Here is a 14,723-nt window from a genome sequence, read left to right on the forward strand (position 1 = left end):
ACCAATACTTTCAGCATCATAAAATTGCTTCAGCTCCTGAAAGCAAGATGGACTCAAACATCTGAATTGCATAGCAGCCACTGAACTTCTGGGGGAGTCTTTATTTTAGACACATGTAGTTTCCCCTGGCAGATAAGAAAGTAACAGCTTCCACTCTACAGGTGACTTCTCGCCTTCAGCTTGAGCTTCTTTGTGGTGAGGTATTAATCATTTCCTCGCACGGCGCACGTATAAAAGGAAGCCAGGATGCAGCCATACCCAGCCCACGAGAGGAGCGCGGTGCCTCGCCACGATGCTGCTGCTGCTCTGCCTGCTGCTGTCCTGCTGGGCCCCCAGCCGCCCCAGCCCTTTGCCGCTGGTCAAGGGCTGCCCCATCAGCTCCCTCCGGAAGGAAGTCATTCAAGACGTTCAGGGACTACAGGTTCGCCTGTTCTGTTTGCTTTTTGTTGCACGCCTGAGTTTTTGTTCTGGCGGAGCATCTGCTAATGTGGTTTTTTAACAATCTCTTGCAGGGCAGCAATGAAACCGTGCCTCCGGTAAGGTCGTGTTGCAGCTCACATTGCAATGCTGCATGCCCACGGTGTGGCCATGTGCTTTTGGAGATGGAAGGAGGATCTGGCAGTTGGCAGAGCTCATCCTTTGTGTATTTGGAAGAGGTGTCCCCTGGCTACCACGCCACCAATGAGCTGTGATGGTTGCCCCTCTATGGGCTTCACTCAAGGCAAAATCTTTCCCTGAAAAATCAGTGCTCAGGTCCTGCCTTGATCAGAGCCACGTGTAAGAGCTTGCTTCCACCAGCACTGGCTCTCTTTCTTATCACAAGGCAGATCAGAGCTCCTTCTGAAGGCACTGGGGACATGGTCAGTGGGCACGGTGGGGATGGGGCAGTGGTTGGACTCAGCGATCTGAGAGCTCTTTTCCAACCTGAGTGATTCCATGAGGCGATACAGAAAAGACAGGAATGTCTATGCTTTGTTATTGCAGAATAACATAATTCTCATGATGGAGCAAGGGGAAGAGAATGCAGTCGTCTACCTGGAAGAATTCATTAAGGCCCTGGAAAGAAGCAAAAAGAAGCAACTAGAGCTTATCCACAAACTCCGGAGTATCTATGCTGCCAGGGAGACGTGCACTGGGTGGCTGGTAGGTCCAGGGTGGATTTTCTGCTCACTGTTCTATGGGGTTTGGGTTAGTACAAATCCCAGTGTTTGTCCAGGCAACAGCAAAATGTGTGCATTGCTGAAGCTGCCTCCTGGTTTGGTGCCTCCATGGTCTTAAAAAAGAGAATGAAACAGTCAAGAAACAAAATACAACTCGCGTGTCCAAATTACATTGCTTTGACTCTTCTCCTTTGTCCGTCCCCCAGAAACATAAGTGGGAGCCAATGGAAAACTATGACTTTTTCAAGAATTTGGAAGAACTATTAAAGTTCCTGAACATGTATGGCTTCTTGGAGGAGACAACATAACTGCAGAGCAGCCTGCCATGCCACCACAGAGCTCCGTGAATCCTCCTTTGCACACCCTCACTGACAAGCAAAATTCCTGGAAGACATTATTTATTCCTATAATTATTCATATTTATTCTATTTATTGGTAGGAACTTCAAGTTATTTATTTTTATGATGAAGAAACGCAGTAGTTGTTTACTTCACTCCATTGGCACGTGGGGAGGAGCCTGGTGCCTCATTTTGTGCCACACACTGCAGTCAGCACTTTGTTTCTGCACCTGAGGTTTCCAGATGCTTTCAGTTCAATTTTGCATCTTTTTAGGAGAGTTGACAGCAATTTTTGGTGAACAGTCTCCTCCAAGGATGGGATGGTTGCTTTTAAATGATGCCAAAGTGCCTCTCTGAGCTGAAGAACATTGCTGTGCTACAAAGGCAGTGACAATTGCTTTAAAATATAAGAAAAAGTGAGGTGCAAATTGCCTGTTCCCAAAGACCAGAGTGCTACCAAGACATTGCATATGCGTTTCTTACAGAAAAATACTTGGGAAATTTGCATGCAGAACTCTATGAAATGTAATCAAACTCTAATGGAATCTATGCAAAATAAATCTCTTGCACAAATATCTAACTGTCATCGTTTCCTTTGTGGTGATTTGTGGTGATTTAAGGAATATTTGATTGGAAAACGCTGGACTGATCGCATCAGTCCCTCCTACTGGTGAGGGTCTGGCAGTTTTGGAGGCAGCTTTACAGATGGCTGATACCTCTTTTGTAGGGTCTGGACACTGAACCACCACATTTGTTTTCCTGCTGGGATGAAAGCAGCCCATCCTCTGTGCACTGTGGGGCAGACAGCTGACTGCTGCCCCTCGTCTTCCCCCCAGCTGGATGTTCTGACTTCAGGAAGATTCGTCCACACAGAAGAAAGAAAAAACACGTGGCAAAATCCTCCTTTGGGGCAGGGTGGGATGGGAGCAGCCCCACCCCACACATGTACCCACATCCCCGCGGAGCATCACATTCATACCTTCCCTCCAAAGGGATTTTCCTGCTGGAATTTCTTTATTTCACAATCCCATCATCACCACCTACTGCTGCACACCTGGATAAAGATTTCCTAAGTGCTCTGCTTGAGGAAGGGCACCTCCAGCAGCAGCACTTGTGCCTACAGGATGCTCTGCAAATTGCTGCTTGCAACAGAGGCCTGGGAAATGCCACAGCCCACGGGAGGCTCAAGGGAGCTGACACATCTGAACAGTTTGTTGGTATTTTTAATAACTGCTAGAGAGGAGTTTCTCAAGGGCTGCAGAAAGACAGAAAGTGCAGCCAGAGCACAAACAAGGGGAAAACCAAAGGGTGTCATTACCACTGTGCATACCAAAGGTATTCCAGAATGAATCCTTAGTCAATGCTACCGAAGCACTGAGTGCCTAGAAGAAGCAACTTGCCCTGTTGGCGATCCACGTTGATGCCGCTTGTTCTGCAGGAATGCAGCCTGCTGAGAGCAGCAGTGCCAGATGAGGAATAAACATGGGCAATGGGATTGATTCCAAGCCAAGTGTTAGCCAAAACCCGTGGATGTAAAAAGATGATGTGATGCGATTTTTGTGAGCAATGATGCTTACAGCCTTCCAGAGAGCGAAGCGATGCTTTGAGAGGGGCCACGATCCGCTGTGATGCAGGGAGCTGTGGCCAAGGGCTCCACTCACTTCCAGAGGGAACCACAGACACACCCCGATGGCACACCCCTATTGCTCGTTGAAACACTCTCCACGTACCTCTGACATCCCCAGTGCTGTAACCAGGTCCCCCCAGCCGGGTTTTTCGAGCTCTCAAATCAAGCGGCTCGCCTCGCTGTGGCGCATCGCAGTCGGTGCGCTCCTCCTCGGGAAATAAAGCAACAGCAACAGCAGCGGTCCGCGTGCTGCTGGCGCAGGCTGCTCTCTAGGCGGCACTCCTCTCCTGCCGAAAGACCGCAGCGTGACACGAGGGCTGGAGGGAGGAGAGGAAAGGATGCGCGATGCCATGCTTCAGGGCTGCAAAGGCTCAGGCTGCCGCAGAAAGGTGGAATAGCACGGAGAGGCTGCGAACAAAGCTGCAGAAGGAACCGCGTGCCTGAGGGCACTGCAGCGTTCCTGCCGTTCCTGCTGGGAATGCTGTTACCTCTGTGTGCAAATAGCAAATCTTAGGCACTTGGTTTTTGCTGTACTCCGGAGGGCTGTGAGTGCTTGCTTCCCCCATCTCCCTACTGGCAACCACAGAAAGTCTTCAGACGGTTACAAATGCCAACAGTTTTTCTCATCATGGTTTTGGTACAGAGCATCCTTCTATTACAAAGGACCAAGGACCACAGGGAGGTTAAGGAGCAGTGGTGATTCCTGCCACAGCCAGCACGCTGCACCAGCAGAGCAAGACACAGGACCTTGTTGTATTGATAACATCTCACTGCTTCTCTCAAACAGCTTTAACTCCCTTTGGTGATGGGCCAAGCAGATGAAAGAGGATGCTTCCAAATCCGGCATGAAAGTTTCAGAAAGTGGGTGCTGATATTTGCCAAATGGTTTGGCTGAAGATGCATCCCATACTGTGGCTTGCACCCTGTGGGTCGAGCTGTTACATCCTCATACAGAGCACAGAGGCAGTGAGCAGCTGCCAGCAGCTCCCCCTGGGGCAAACATCCATCTAAAACATGGAAAAGGCAAAGGAGATGCAGGTCCTGCCCTCACCTCCTGCTCCACGCCATTGCCAGGAGACTCTGAAGCTTACACCAGAGAAAGCAGAAAAACCTTTGTTGGTTTTCACATTGTTCACTATACCATCTTAGCACATTTAAACATTCTCTTCAACAACTGATTTTAATCACCTCTACCCCAAGCTGCTGGACAGCCAGAGCCTGCAGAGCCTGAGTTCCTTGGTTGGGAAGTGAGGGGCCAGGAGCCATTTCCTGAGCAGTTTGGACTGAAGTTTGTGGGGTTTTTTTAAGAGAATGACTCAGGAGTGTCTTTAGCGATGGAAACCATGGCAGAACTGGTGAGCACCTCCCATACAGCTGCTGCTGGAGAACCTTCACACAGGGCTGGAGGAGGGCAGCACCCACCCTGCAAATCGGCAGAAAGCAAGCAGCAAAGTGATGGGAAGAAAGGGAACATGCAATTATGTGTTTTCTAGTAGGGATAATCCAAAACATATATAGACAAAGAGCTTAAAACACCATCTAGCCTCAAATTTTCTTATTACATTTAGAGCTCTTCAAAGTAGAATGCAGGCTGAACCAACAGCAAGGATTTCCCTAATTGCTTCCAGTAAAACCAACCTGCCACTCCTGCACTTCAGCAGGCATTTTATTTGAAATACTGCCTCTAAAAATCCAACAGATTTAGAGAAGGAAGGGGAACATATGGGACATATTTGGGCCAGACGCTCTGCTGGCACAGGCTGATGTGGATATTTGCAAAGCTCTGCATCGATGTGCTCCAGCTGAGAGCCCGGCTCTGTGCTAACCCTGTCCCAGCAGCACTTGCCAGGCTCACTTCTGCCATTGCAAAACACCTTCCTTACAGCTCTCAGCTGAAGTCAGAGATGATACAGAGCAGGCAAGGAGTGGGAGAGCAGGTGCTGTGCTGGCAGACATCAATGTCTCCCACTGTTCCATCTGGCAGCTCCAGTGCTGGTCACCAATAATCTCACTTTTCCCCATGGCCAGGGGTGTTTTCTCACCACAGCCTCCCTCAGATGCCACTCCTCGTATGAACCATACTATCCCTTGCCTCCCAGCATGGAACTAAATACACAACTTTTTTCCCTTTAGAGCTGCAATATTGCAGAGCTACCCCAGCCCTGGTTTCCCCAATTGCTTTGAAGATTCTGCTCTCCCAACACCACATTACCAGGAGCTGAACCCCTCCTGTGTTCCCCTGCCCCGAGCATCCCCTCCCCCATTGCACCTCCCTCCTCCAGGCACTGCTACAGTTTCCACCTCATTCCAGCCCCTTTCCCTCTGGGAAAAGTGCAAGTGCAACCAAGCACCAAAACTGCCCCCATGAAGTGCTGCATAAAGGCCACACAATGAACCAAACTTCCATTCTATAGACAGTTCCCCCGCAAAGCTGAGCTGCAGTTGACAGCTGAGAATGAAGACTCACACAGCACTGTCAGAAAAATTAGTGATGTCTGGATAAGGTCCGCTCCCCACTCTTACTAATTATGGCAAACAAACAACCTTCTGTCTCACTGACAGGTCAGAAAAAAGACATTTCCCATAGGAAATGGCAGTGCTATAGATGGACGTGAACCTCTGCTCCCACACTGCTGCCGAGGTCACACTGCAGACAATTGCTTTGACCCTGAGGGCTCCATCTTCAGCTGGCATCAGCTACAGAGGCACTCAAACCATTAAAGCAGGATAAAATGCAGCAATATAGAACACAGCCTCCTCTGATGAGAAACAATGGTCTTCCAGGCTGCGTTGCTCCAAGTAGAATAATTTCCTTGTGCATTAACAAGTCCTGCTTTGGCAGCACCTTGCACAACATTAGTGCCCTCGCATGGCTCCTGCTTGCACAGAAGCACAGCCCCCAGGGTTAGAGGCATTAGGAAGTTTACAGGACCATTAATCAGAAATGCTTCTCAGATCAGATATGCTGCTAATTCGAAGGCTCAAGTTGTCGCCTATTTCCTACTTTATTGATTTGTAATTGAGATAAGAGAGTAATCACATCCTGCCCTTACTGAGCTTCTCTATATAAGTGAGCCAAGCATCCGCCAGAAGAGAGGAGCCTGAATTCAACGCACTCTTCAGGTTGGAGTCCGAGCCTCCAGTGCAGCACCTTCCAAATGCATCCATACGTGCTGCTGCTGCTGCTGTGCAGCTGGAGTGCATCCAGCCACCGTCTGCCTCCAAAGGAAATACCGCTTCTGCAGAGCAAGACTAAATCTGCCATCATTGATGAAATGCTTTGCTTACTTGAAAATGAAAACACGCATGAAAATGTAAACCCTTTTCCACTTGCCCCACGCCAGATTTGCTTCTCGAGGTGATTTCCAATTTGTAACATGGAGGTTTCTGTCTTTTTCAGGAGCAGCTCGACACGCCGACCTGCATAACGGTAAGGAGCGGACGTTTCTCATTCCTTATTGCCATGAGGACTCACAGTTTACCAGCTTACGGTATAACTGAGAGAAAAGCTCTGGGGACATTTCAGGGCAATGTGCCCAATGGCAGTGAAGGGCTCGTTGGGCTCCAGAACGGCTCTGTGAGCCATGGGGCAGGGGAGACCTGCACTCAGAAACCTGGCCCAGGAGGGGCACAGGGCCACCACAAAGACCCAAGGCTGGCTCAGGGACAGCCATGAATGCTCTGCTTGCTTTCCCTATATATCACATCATATTGTTCAAAAATTGCTTAAACATGGCTAGCACCCCATTCTAACAGCTCTCAGACATAGACGGTGCCTCCTCCTCAGTATCCCTCTGTTCTTTTTAATGCTGTTCAGGAGAGATTTCCAGCAATGTTTGTAAGGTCTTCTCACTGAACGATGCAATACAAGGAAAACTGCTTGGAGTAGTTATCTATGAGCATCCTACATCCAAGACAAAACAATCTCATATAGAAGTAACTTAATTCTAAGAGTTGTCAAATTCTCCATCGACAGAAACTGCACTTCCTCTGCAGAATTTGTGTCTGTAATAGTTACAAATACTGCACTTCCACACTCTTAAGGGAAGGTATAACTAAGAAATATCTCCAGAGAAAAATCGTAGGTGATTTATTCCAGATGGTTTATGGACAGTTAACATCCTCCTACAAACCAGAGCGCCATTTTCTTTCCCATTTTTTCCTTCTAGTGCACAAACTGTGCCTGTAACAACACCGAGGAGTTTATTCACCAGCTAAACAAGTTGGAATCTCCATGTATGAAGATAGTCAAAAGCGATATGAGAAAGCTAAGAGACAAATGCACGATTATGAAGGTAAGCTTCTGCTGTTCAGTGGTGGTTTCAAACATTTCCCTGCAGTTCTCCATCTGCTTGCTATGCTTGTTGTTCTGCTTCAGTCTCCTGTTAGTTCTCTCAGAGATCACAGAGCTGCTGGGACACACAGAGCATCCCAAGCTCCCCAGTGTCTGCAGGACATGGATATTACGAGGGAGATTGGATGTACAAATAGGAGTTGGACTTGATGATCCTATGGGTCCTTTCCAACCTGGGATATTCTCTGATAGCCAGGGCTGTATTCACTGCTGGTCTGCAAGAATGGTGGAAAGTTGTGGGCTGGAGCCTCATCCCAGGCAGCTAAAGAGCCCTGAGGAATAACAGAGCCTTGGGATAGAATGCCTCTGTAACTCCTGCATCACTTTTTCCTCTCTTTTTCTCTCCTACTCTTTTTCCTTAGAGAAATTCAACCCACGGACATTCCTGCAATGAGATCAGAGCAGATTTCCCCAAATTCAGAAGCAACCTGGAAGAATTCTTGAGGTGGCTCAGCCAGACAAACAACTGCAGGAACATCATGAGGGACAAGTCGGATCTGGATGGCAGCAGCGACAGCAGCTGCCCTCTGCTGCAGAAGTCCTGCAGAGAGAGGCTGTAGGAGCAGCTCCCACAGCAGCAGTGGGGCTGCCTGGGAATGAGGGGCAAGGAGGGGCTCCCACAAAACATGAATCTGTGCTAAGAGCTAATGCAAGTAAGTGACTGAAAACCAAAGACATCAATTAAAACGTTATCGACCACGCGCAGCCAAGTGTCATCATTTACCCTGCCTGTGGTTATCAGATGGGAAATGTGCTTGTGGCACCTGGGATGCAGGGAAGGTGCTGGGTCTGGGGTTTGTGCACACAGGGGCAAGAAACACAGCCCAGACCTGCACATGTGTGTCAGGTGGGGACAGGAAGGGTCTGCACATGGGGATGAGGGCTAAGGGGCTGAGATGCTCAGTGGATCCAGGGCAGCCCCACTGGAAATGTGGCACCACCAGAGCCCAATCTGCACAGACGTCATTGCTCGCTGGTGGTGTTTGCATTAAGCTTCAATAGCAATCTGACCAAATTAACATGGATGTTTCACCTTTCACTGCACTCCAAAGAGCTTCAGCTCATTTTTTTCAGGGTTTTTCAGCATACATTTATCCAAAACATGTCCACCAAACCTCAAACAGCACTCAGTGCAGAGCAGGATGTCAGAAGTGATGCTTGCATCTTTCTGAGCATTACAATCATAGAATACATCACAGAATGGTTGGGTTGAAGGGCCTCAAGGATCATATGGGCTGGTTGCTCCCACCGGTTCAGGGTCCCACCCAGCCTGGTCTCAAACACCTCCAGGGATGGGGCACCAACAACTCCTTTTCAATTTATGTCACAGAAGAGCTGCTGAATTGCCACACTTCTGTGCAAAAGAAGTGTTTCTCCAGCATGCTCAGAAGGTTTCAAACTGTTGGATATCTTTGTGCTAAAGCAACCACGGGAATTGCACTGTGGGTCTCAGCTGAGCTCTCTGCATTGCCTGTGCCCAGTGCACAATGACTGCTATGGAAAGACCCAGAGTGCAGTGACCTCTGAAAGCAGATAAGAGATGATGCACATCCAGTGGGACAGCCAGCACTCAACCTGCCTCACCGAGCACTGCTCAGCACTCTGAGCAATACCTGAATTTGCTCACGCACTTGGCTCCATCTCACCTTCCAGCACACTTCAAAAAGCAGCAGGTTTTAAACAAACCACTTCTAAAGTGGCTGTCTTCCAATTTTCTCATTCCTGAAATCACTGTTCCACATCGCTTGTGTGCAAACTCCCCATTCTTCTAGTGCTTTACTCCAGGAGATGCATCTCCCTCACTCACCAGCACTGCTATCCCAGGAAATACTTCTGTTTAAAGAACAGAAAGGAACTGAAGAATGCTTAGTTTGGCTTCATACAGCCTAGAGATGAACAGAAGTGCTCCTGTCCAACCCAATGAGAAAGAACAGAATCAAACCTGAAAAGTGCCCAGAACTGTCTGCTCAAACACGCACACGAAGGGCTGATCCATATTAGCAGTATCTGTCACTAATTCCAAGAATCACAAACCTCACAGAAACACAGACAGATACACCTCTCAACATATGGACCATGATGGCTGGCAGAGTCGTCATGCTTTTATGAGAGGCATTTACTGTGGAGGAGCCCATAATTTCGAGGAGCTGGCAGTGCCATCTCACACCTCCTGTGACTGACTTTGCTGAGCTGCGTTGGGATTTTGCTCCGAGAACCCACTCTGCCCTTACCTCCAAAATATCAGCATTAATTTTACTGCTAACATTCTGAGCACGATGCTTGGCCTTATTTCAGAAGCGATGGCGTTCTGATATTCCATTGACCTTACCAGAAAGCCCCGAGCACCCTGAGCATGATTCATATTTGCTTTAAGTTCATACAGAGGTAAAACCCGAGCCACCCACTCTCACTCCCACTGTGCCCACACACAGCTCTAGCTCACTATCTCCACATTGACATTTACTTCTCAGCGCATCCAACTTTCTGGATCACAGGTTTCTAAGTCCCATGTGTGAGCTCTGCAACCAGGATGGAGGTCCTGCTGCTCACCCTGAGCCTGTCAGGCACTGGGACATGTGGAGCTGGAGGTGATGGCCTCCCACACCAGCCCACCCCAAAGCAATCATTGCTTGCAAGCACTGAACCCACACTGCCTGAGGTCTTGTGGCCACCGGGTCCCACCTGAGCCAGGTGCCCATCCCCACGGCCAGGGAGCTGCCAGATCTCTGCAGGGAGGAGCTCCCAGCACCAACCTGGGTGCTTGTGCTGTCATTCAATGCACGCACACAACAGCTCCTGCCCTACCTACATGCACCAGCTCCCATCTCGTGCTACCAATCCCTACCAACCACGCACAGCAGCTGAAATCAGAAAGGAAGGTAGCATTCACACAGCATTACAGAGAGCTCTCATGTCTCTACCAGGAGGCTTTCACTGGAAACAAGTAACACCACAAGTTTTTGTTCCAACAGATGAATCAGACTTCTGGTACAAATGACACGCTTGGAGCAGCCCTCCCCCTGCTCCTCCCACCCTGCTGCAGGGGCGCACACCACATCACCACTTCAGTGGTTGGCGAGAGCAGAGCAAGCAATGGGCTGCAGGGAATCGCACTGAGCCTCAATGTGGCCATCACAAAATGTGGGATTTGGATGAGAAAGCAACCAGAGCTGGGCAGAGATGATGAGAGACTCTGGTGCACGTTGTTCTTAACATCAATACTTCTATGGAAAAACAAAGAGGCCCACTTGAGGGGGGATGGCTGATAGCATCTACCACCACGGCAATCTGAAAGCAATATTGAAGTCAAGGCAGGAAGAAGACGATGCCAAACCCGCAGGATTTAACGCAAAGAAGGCAGTCGGACACTTTCAGCACTGAAATGGTTTCTCCCTTCCCATCCCTTTATCGAAGAATGAAGAAATACACGGGGCGCTGAGGCTACGGTACCTATTTATCACTGCAGAGATATTTCAAGCTTTGTTTTTCTCTTTAAAGACAGAGCTGTTAGCCACATCCTCGAGTCATGAATGCAATGAGCTGCAGGGGGTGAAACACCTGTTCTTATTCAGAGGCACCAGAACTGTCTCTAATAATATTAGCACTATCATACAGAGTGGAAAAATGATTTTGAAATACCTTACTCAAAAAAGAAAAAGTCAGGGGAAGAAATAGCAAGCATTAAATCATTCATTTGCAGTAACACTCCATCAGAAATCCATAGACTGGAACTACAGACGCCAGCACCAGTATCTCTATGGGAAGTGCAAGAGAAATAATTTCCCAAAGGCTTCAGTTCTGCAGAAATCCAGTCTGCTCCCCCTCAGGAACAGTCCTGAACTCACCCTATTTCTCTACATGCAATTTCCTAAGCTATTTGAACCTTCATCCAGACTTTGCAGCACAAAACTCCAAGTATTCTCAAAGACAGTCAGAAAAAAGTGAAATCTGGATCTGATATCATTGGCAGCAGCACAGTCTCCGTTCTAACAACTTCCATAAGCGCTGGGCTCTCATGTCTTCACGCATATTTTACATGTGATACATTCCATGTGAGAAGGATTTTAATTCTTATTACTGCCAATTAAACATCTCTTCCCCGCCCTTATGACAAAGTCTGAGCCATCTGCGTGGGCAGCAGCAGCACAGGGAGCACACTGCCCTGCTGCCCCTTCAGTAATGGATGCACAGCAATCAGCACCAGGCCACCTGCGCCCACTCTTGGAACCCAGACATTGTGTTTTTGTAAAGCAATTCTCCCCAGAACCCACTTCAACGTCAAACACTGCAAAACAGTGGCTGTTCTACTTCAGCTTAAACACCGCCATTGAGGAATTGCTTATTTTTGATTAAATGGTGGGGGGAAAAAAAAATGCACCATCAGTGCAAACCTTGTTCCCACTGGTCAGAGGCTGCCTCACTGTATCAGCAAGTTGCATCATGGAAAGACACTTACCTGCTGGCTTTGCTGCTGCAGACAGGATGCTACAGGAACGGAGATGCTGACGGGTGCAGCCTGCAATGGGAGACGTTCACAGCATATTTCAACTTTTGAGGAGTCATAAACAATAGCTACAAAAATCAAGAACAAAAGGTGAGATGCAAGGAGCACCCTCCCTCAGCCCACGGCCCACAATAAGGCTGTGGTTGAAGAGCAGCAGGAGCTGAGAACGCACGCAGTGGTCATCGCCGTGCCTCAGCTTCCTGCACAGCTCAGCTGCATTCCCAGCAAAGGAAGCACAGAGCCCTGCACTCATAACATCCCCACCCTGCAGAGCTCCAACACAAAACCCTGCATCTGCCACGTCCCCATCCCGCAGCGCCCGGCCCTGGCAGCCCACAGGAAGCACAGTGCAGCTTCCCGACGCGCAGGTGACTTCTCTGCAATATAGGCAGGATCCAAATGACTCATCAGAGCACCTTTCGTCCTACTGTTACTCAGCCCAGCATCTCGGTTCTGCAGAATTCTCCTTAGCTGCAGCTCTTCCAATTCTGCAGCTTCCCAACAGCAGCAGCATTTCCAAATTGCAAGAGCCTTAAAACGCAATGTGAGGCACAACCTGTTTGCTCTTAGCTCTTATTTCCAAAGCTCTTCAAGTTATAGCTATCAGTTTAATAATGCAACATCTCAGATGCCTCCATACCTACAAGCAATCCACATCACATGAAAAGGTCTGCTTGGAACTGCTGCTTGCAGAACTAATAGCTGCTCTACACCAAAGCACCTGTGGAGGATTACACCACTCAGAAAAGCACTCAGCCACCTCCAAATAATTTCTCCAAGTGCTGCTTTGCAACCAGGATAGATTAATTTACAACAAAAATGAGCTCTTGAAAGCATCATTGCCACCCCATTTTAATAGAACTGTAACCCCAATACCTGGCTCAGGCACTCCACTTCAGGCCTGCAACAAGCAGCAGAAAAGGAGACGATGCAACCCTGGGAGGTGAGCACAGGGCACCCTCTGTCAACACCCCATAGAAGACCTTACACTGCTCAGTGTCCCAGGAAGAGCAGCACACAGCATTCTGCTGCCAGCAAACCCACCAACCCACAAGACCCAGCCCCGCCAGGTTCCAGGCACACAGGTGTCTGAAGCCTTCTGGGAAAACCATTTGCTAGAAGCAGAGCTCAGCTGTGTCTCATTTTGCTGCTCTGATCTCCCAGGTTTCAGGTGTGTGTGATGACTCAGACCAGCCCTACAGCACGAACTCCTTGTGAAGTGTCTGCATCAGGTCAGAGCTGTCACCTTCGCTCCTGAATGTACTGCATCACCCGGGGTTTGGCAAGGGAAGCATCTGGATGGTGCCCTGTGCTGGAGCTGTGCTCACTGCTGCTTAACAGTGCTGCACAAACAGCAGCACGTATGAGCTCATGGTGTTTCTTTCTGTCCATTGGCGTGAAGCACAACCATCAGTTTTCTGTCTTATACTTTGGGATGAGCCTCTCCAATATCTCTCAAGCTCTGGGTGTCATCTCCAGTGACCCCCAGCCTGCACAGCTCACCCTGAGGTGTCCCCAGGTGGCAGTGAGCCTGTACAACGGGACACAAGCTGCACTGACAGGATTGGTGGCACTGGCTATTCTCATGCACCAAACTCTGCAGATACCAGATGAACTTCCCCAGGCATCAGCTGGCCACAACCTTACCCCACGAGTTAAAGAAGCTGCTAAAGTTGGGTAAAATATATTTACTACAAACAAGCCAAGGAGGCAGAACCACTTCTGTGTTTACCCCTCTTCATGAGATCTTTCACTACCTTACCATGCAGACAGTGTGCAGTAACTGGATTCCTGACTCATCCTATGGAAAAACGTACGTTGCATTGTGCTCGTTGTAATGCCTTCACCCCGAGGGGCAGCAGCACAGTGAGCACTGCTCCAAACGGTGAGAATCACTCACATGCAAGAAAGCAGGGCTTCAGGAAGGAGGAGTTTGTTTTCAATTTCACTTCATGTATTTCAAATTGGATGTTGCTGGTTTTGGGAGGTGTCTGCTCACATGTGGCAAACTGAGCACCTCTCCACAGCCCCAGTGCTTGCAGCAAGCAATGCTTCATGCACTTTCTGGCTGCAGTGTGTGTAGTCTGTTTATTTTGTTCCTTTCTGGTGCGAGAGCACATCCGTGGCATTTTGTTGACAGGGCTGTGTCAGTGCCCACTATTCACTCCGGTGTCTGTCTTCAAATTTAGGACAGGTACAGTAGAAATAGAAGAGCGTAACACTGGAAAAACCTGCAAAGAACCAACCTAGAGGAAGTGACCACAATAAATAACAGTAGGAGATGAGCTCCTCACTACTGTTTGCCTCTAAGATTAAATGTACCCCAGCTTTCACGGCTTCTCAACCAAACACTGCTCACTGTTTCCCACTTCCTGCAAGTGCATCGTGCTGCTTACTGAGAAAACCCAGGTCATCAAAGTAGAGCAGAGAGCACAAACCAACCACAGCCATGCAGGCTGTGCAGAGCTCTCCCCACAAGCACAGGGGCACAGCTGCCCTTCCACCATAGGCATTGCACACAAGAGAGCTGCCCTGGGAGGGGATATGTGAAGCCAGGAGGGAGCAAAGGCTCTTCTCCTGGAGCCCCAATCTCCTGCTGTGCCCTCCCCGGCCCCAGGGATGGAAAGCCAAACTCTACAAGGTGAAAAACATTGCACATAGTGAGCAAGCAGGGAGCAGGGTGCGCTGAAAATATGGATCATTAAGATGAGTGGAGGGCTGGAGCACCTCTCCTATGAAG

At 48.9% G+C, this 14,723-nt stretch overlaps 2 protein-coding genes and 1 long non-coding RNA gene across 3 annotated transcripts; 2 read left to right on the plus strand and 1 right to left on the minus strand.

Annotated features, from left to right (window-relative positions):
* Positions 1-289: 289 nt before the first annotated feature.
* LOC149915936 (uncharacterized) lies at positions 290-1,472 on the plus strand. Its single transcript, XM_090151161.1, has 4 exons — positions 290-421; positions 513-536; positions 985-1,143; positions 1,367-1,472. Exons 1-4 carry the CDS (start codon positions 293-295, stop codon positions 1,466-1,468), a joined length of 414 nt encoding a protein of 137 aa, XP_090007287.1. The 5' UTR covers positions 290-292; the 3' UTR covers positions 1,469-1,472.
* Positions 1,473-2,269: 797 nt separating this feature from the next.
* On the minus strand, positions 2,270-13,142 carry LOC116232230 (uncharacterized). The gene is made up of 3 exons (XR_016471489.1): positions 12,860-13,142; positions 11,936-12,051; positions 2,270-4,548 (listed from the first exon to the last, which is right to left on the minus strand). It is a non-coding gene; the product is annotated as an uncharacterized LOC116232230 (long non-coding RNA).
* LOC149915937 (uncharacterized) lies at positions 6,074-8,474 on the plus strand. Its single transcript, XM_090151159.1, has 4 exons — positions 6,074-6,439; positions 6,526-6,555; positions 7,295-7,420; positions 7,842-8,474. The coding sequence occupies exons 1-4, from the start codon at positions 6,284-6,286 to the stop codon at positions 8,037-8,039; spliced, it is 510 nt and encodes a 169-aa protein (XP_090007285.1). The 5' UTR covers positions 6,074-6,283; the 3' UTR covers positions 8,040-8,474.
* Positions 13,143-14,723: the final 1,581 nt, after the last annotated feature.

This window comes from Phasianus colchicus, chromosome 15 (genome assembly GCF_987193195.1).
Source record: "Phasianus colchicus chromosome 15, bPhaCol1.hap1.1, whole genome shotgun sequence".
Classification (NCBI taxonomy): Eukaryota; Metazoa; Chordata; class Aves; order Galliformes; family Phasianidae; genus Phasianus; species Phasianus colchicus.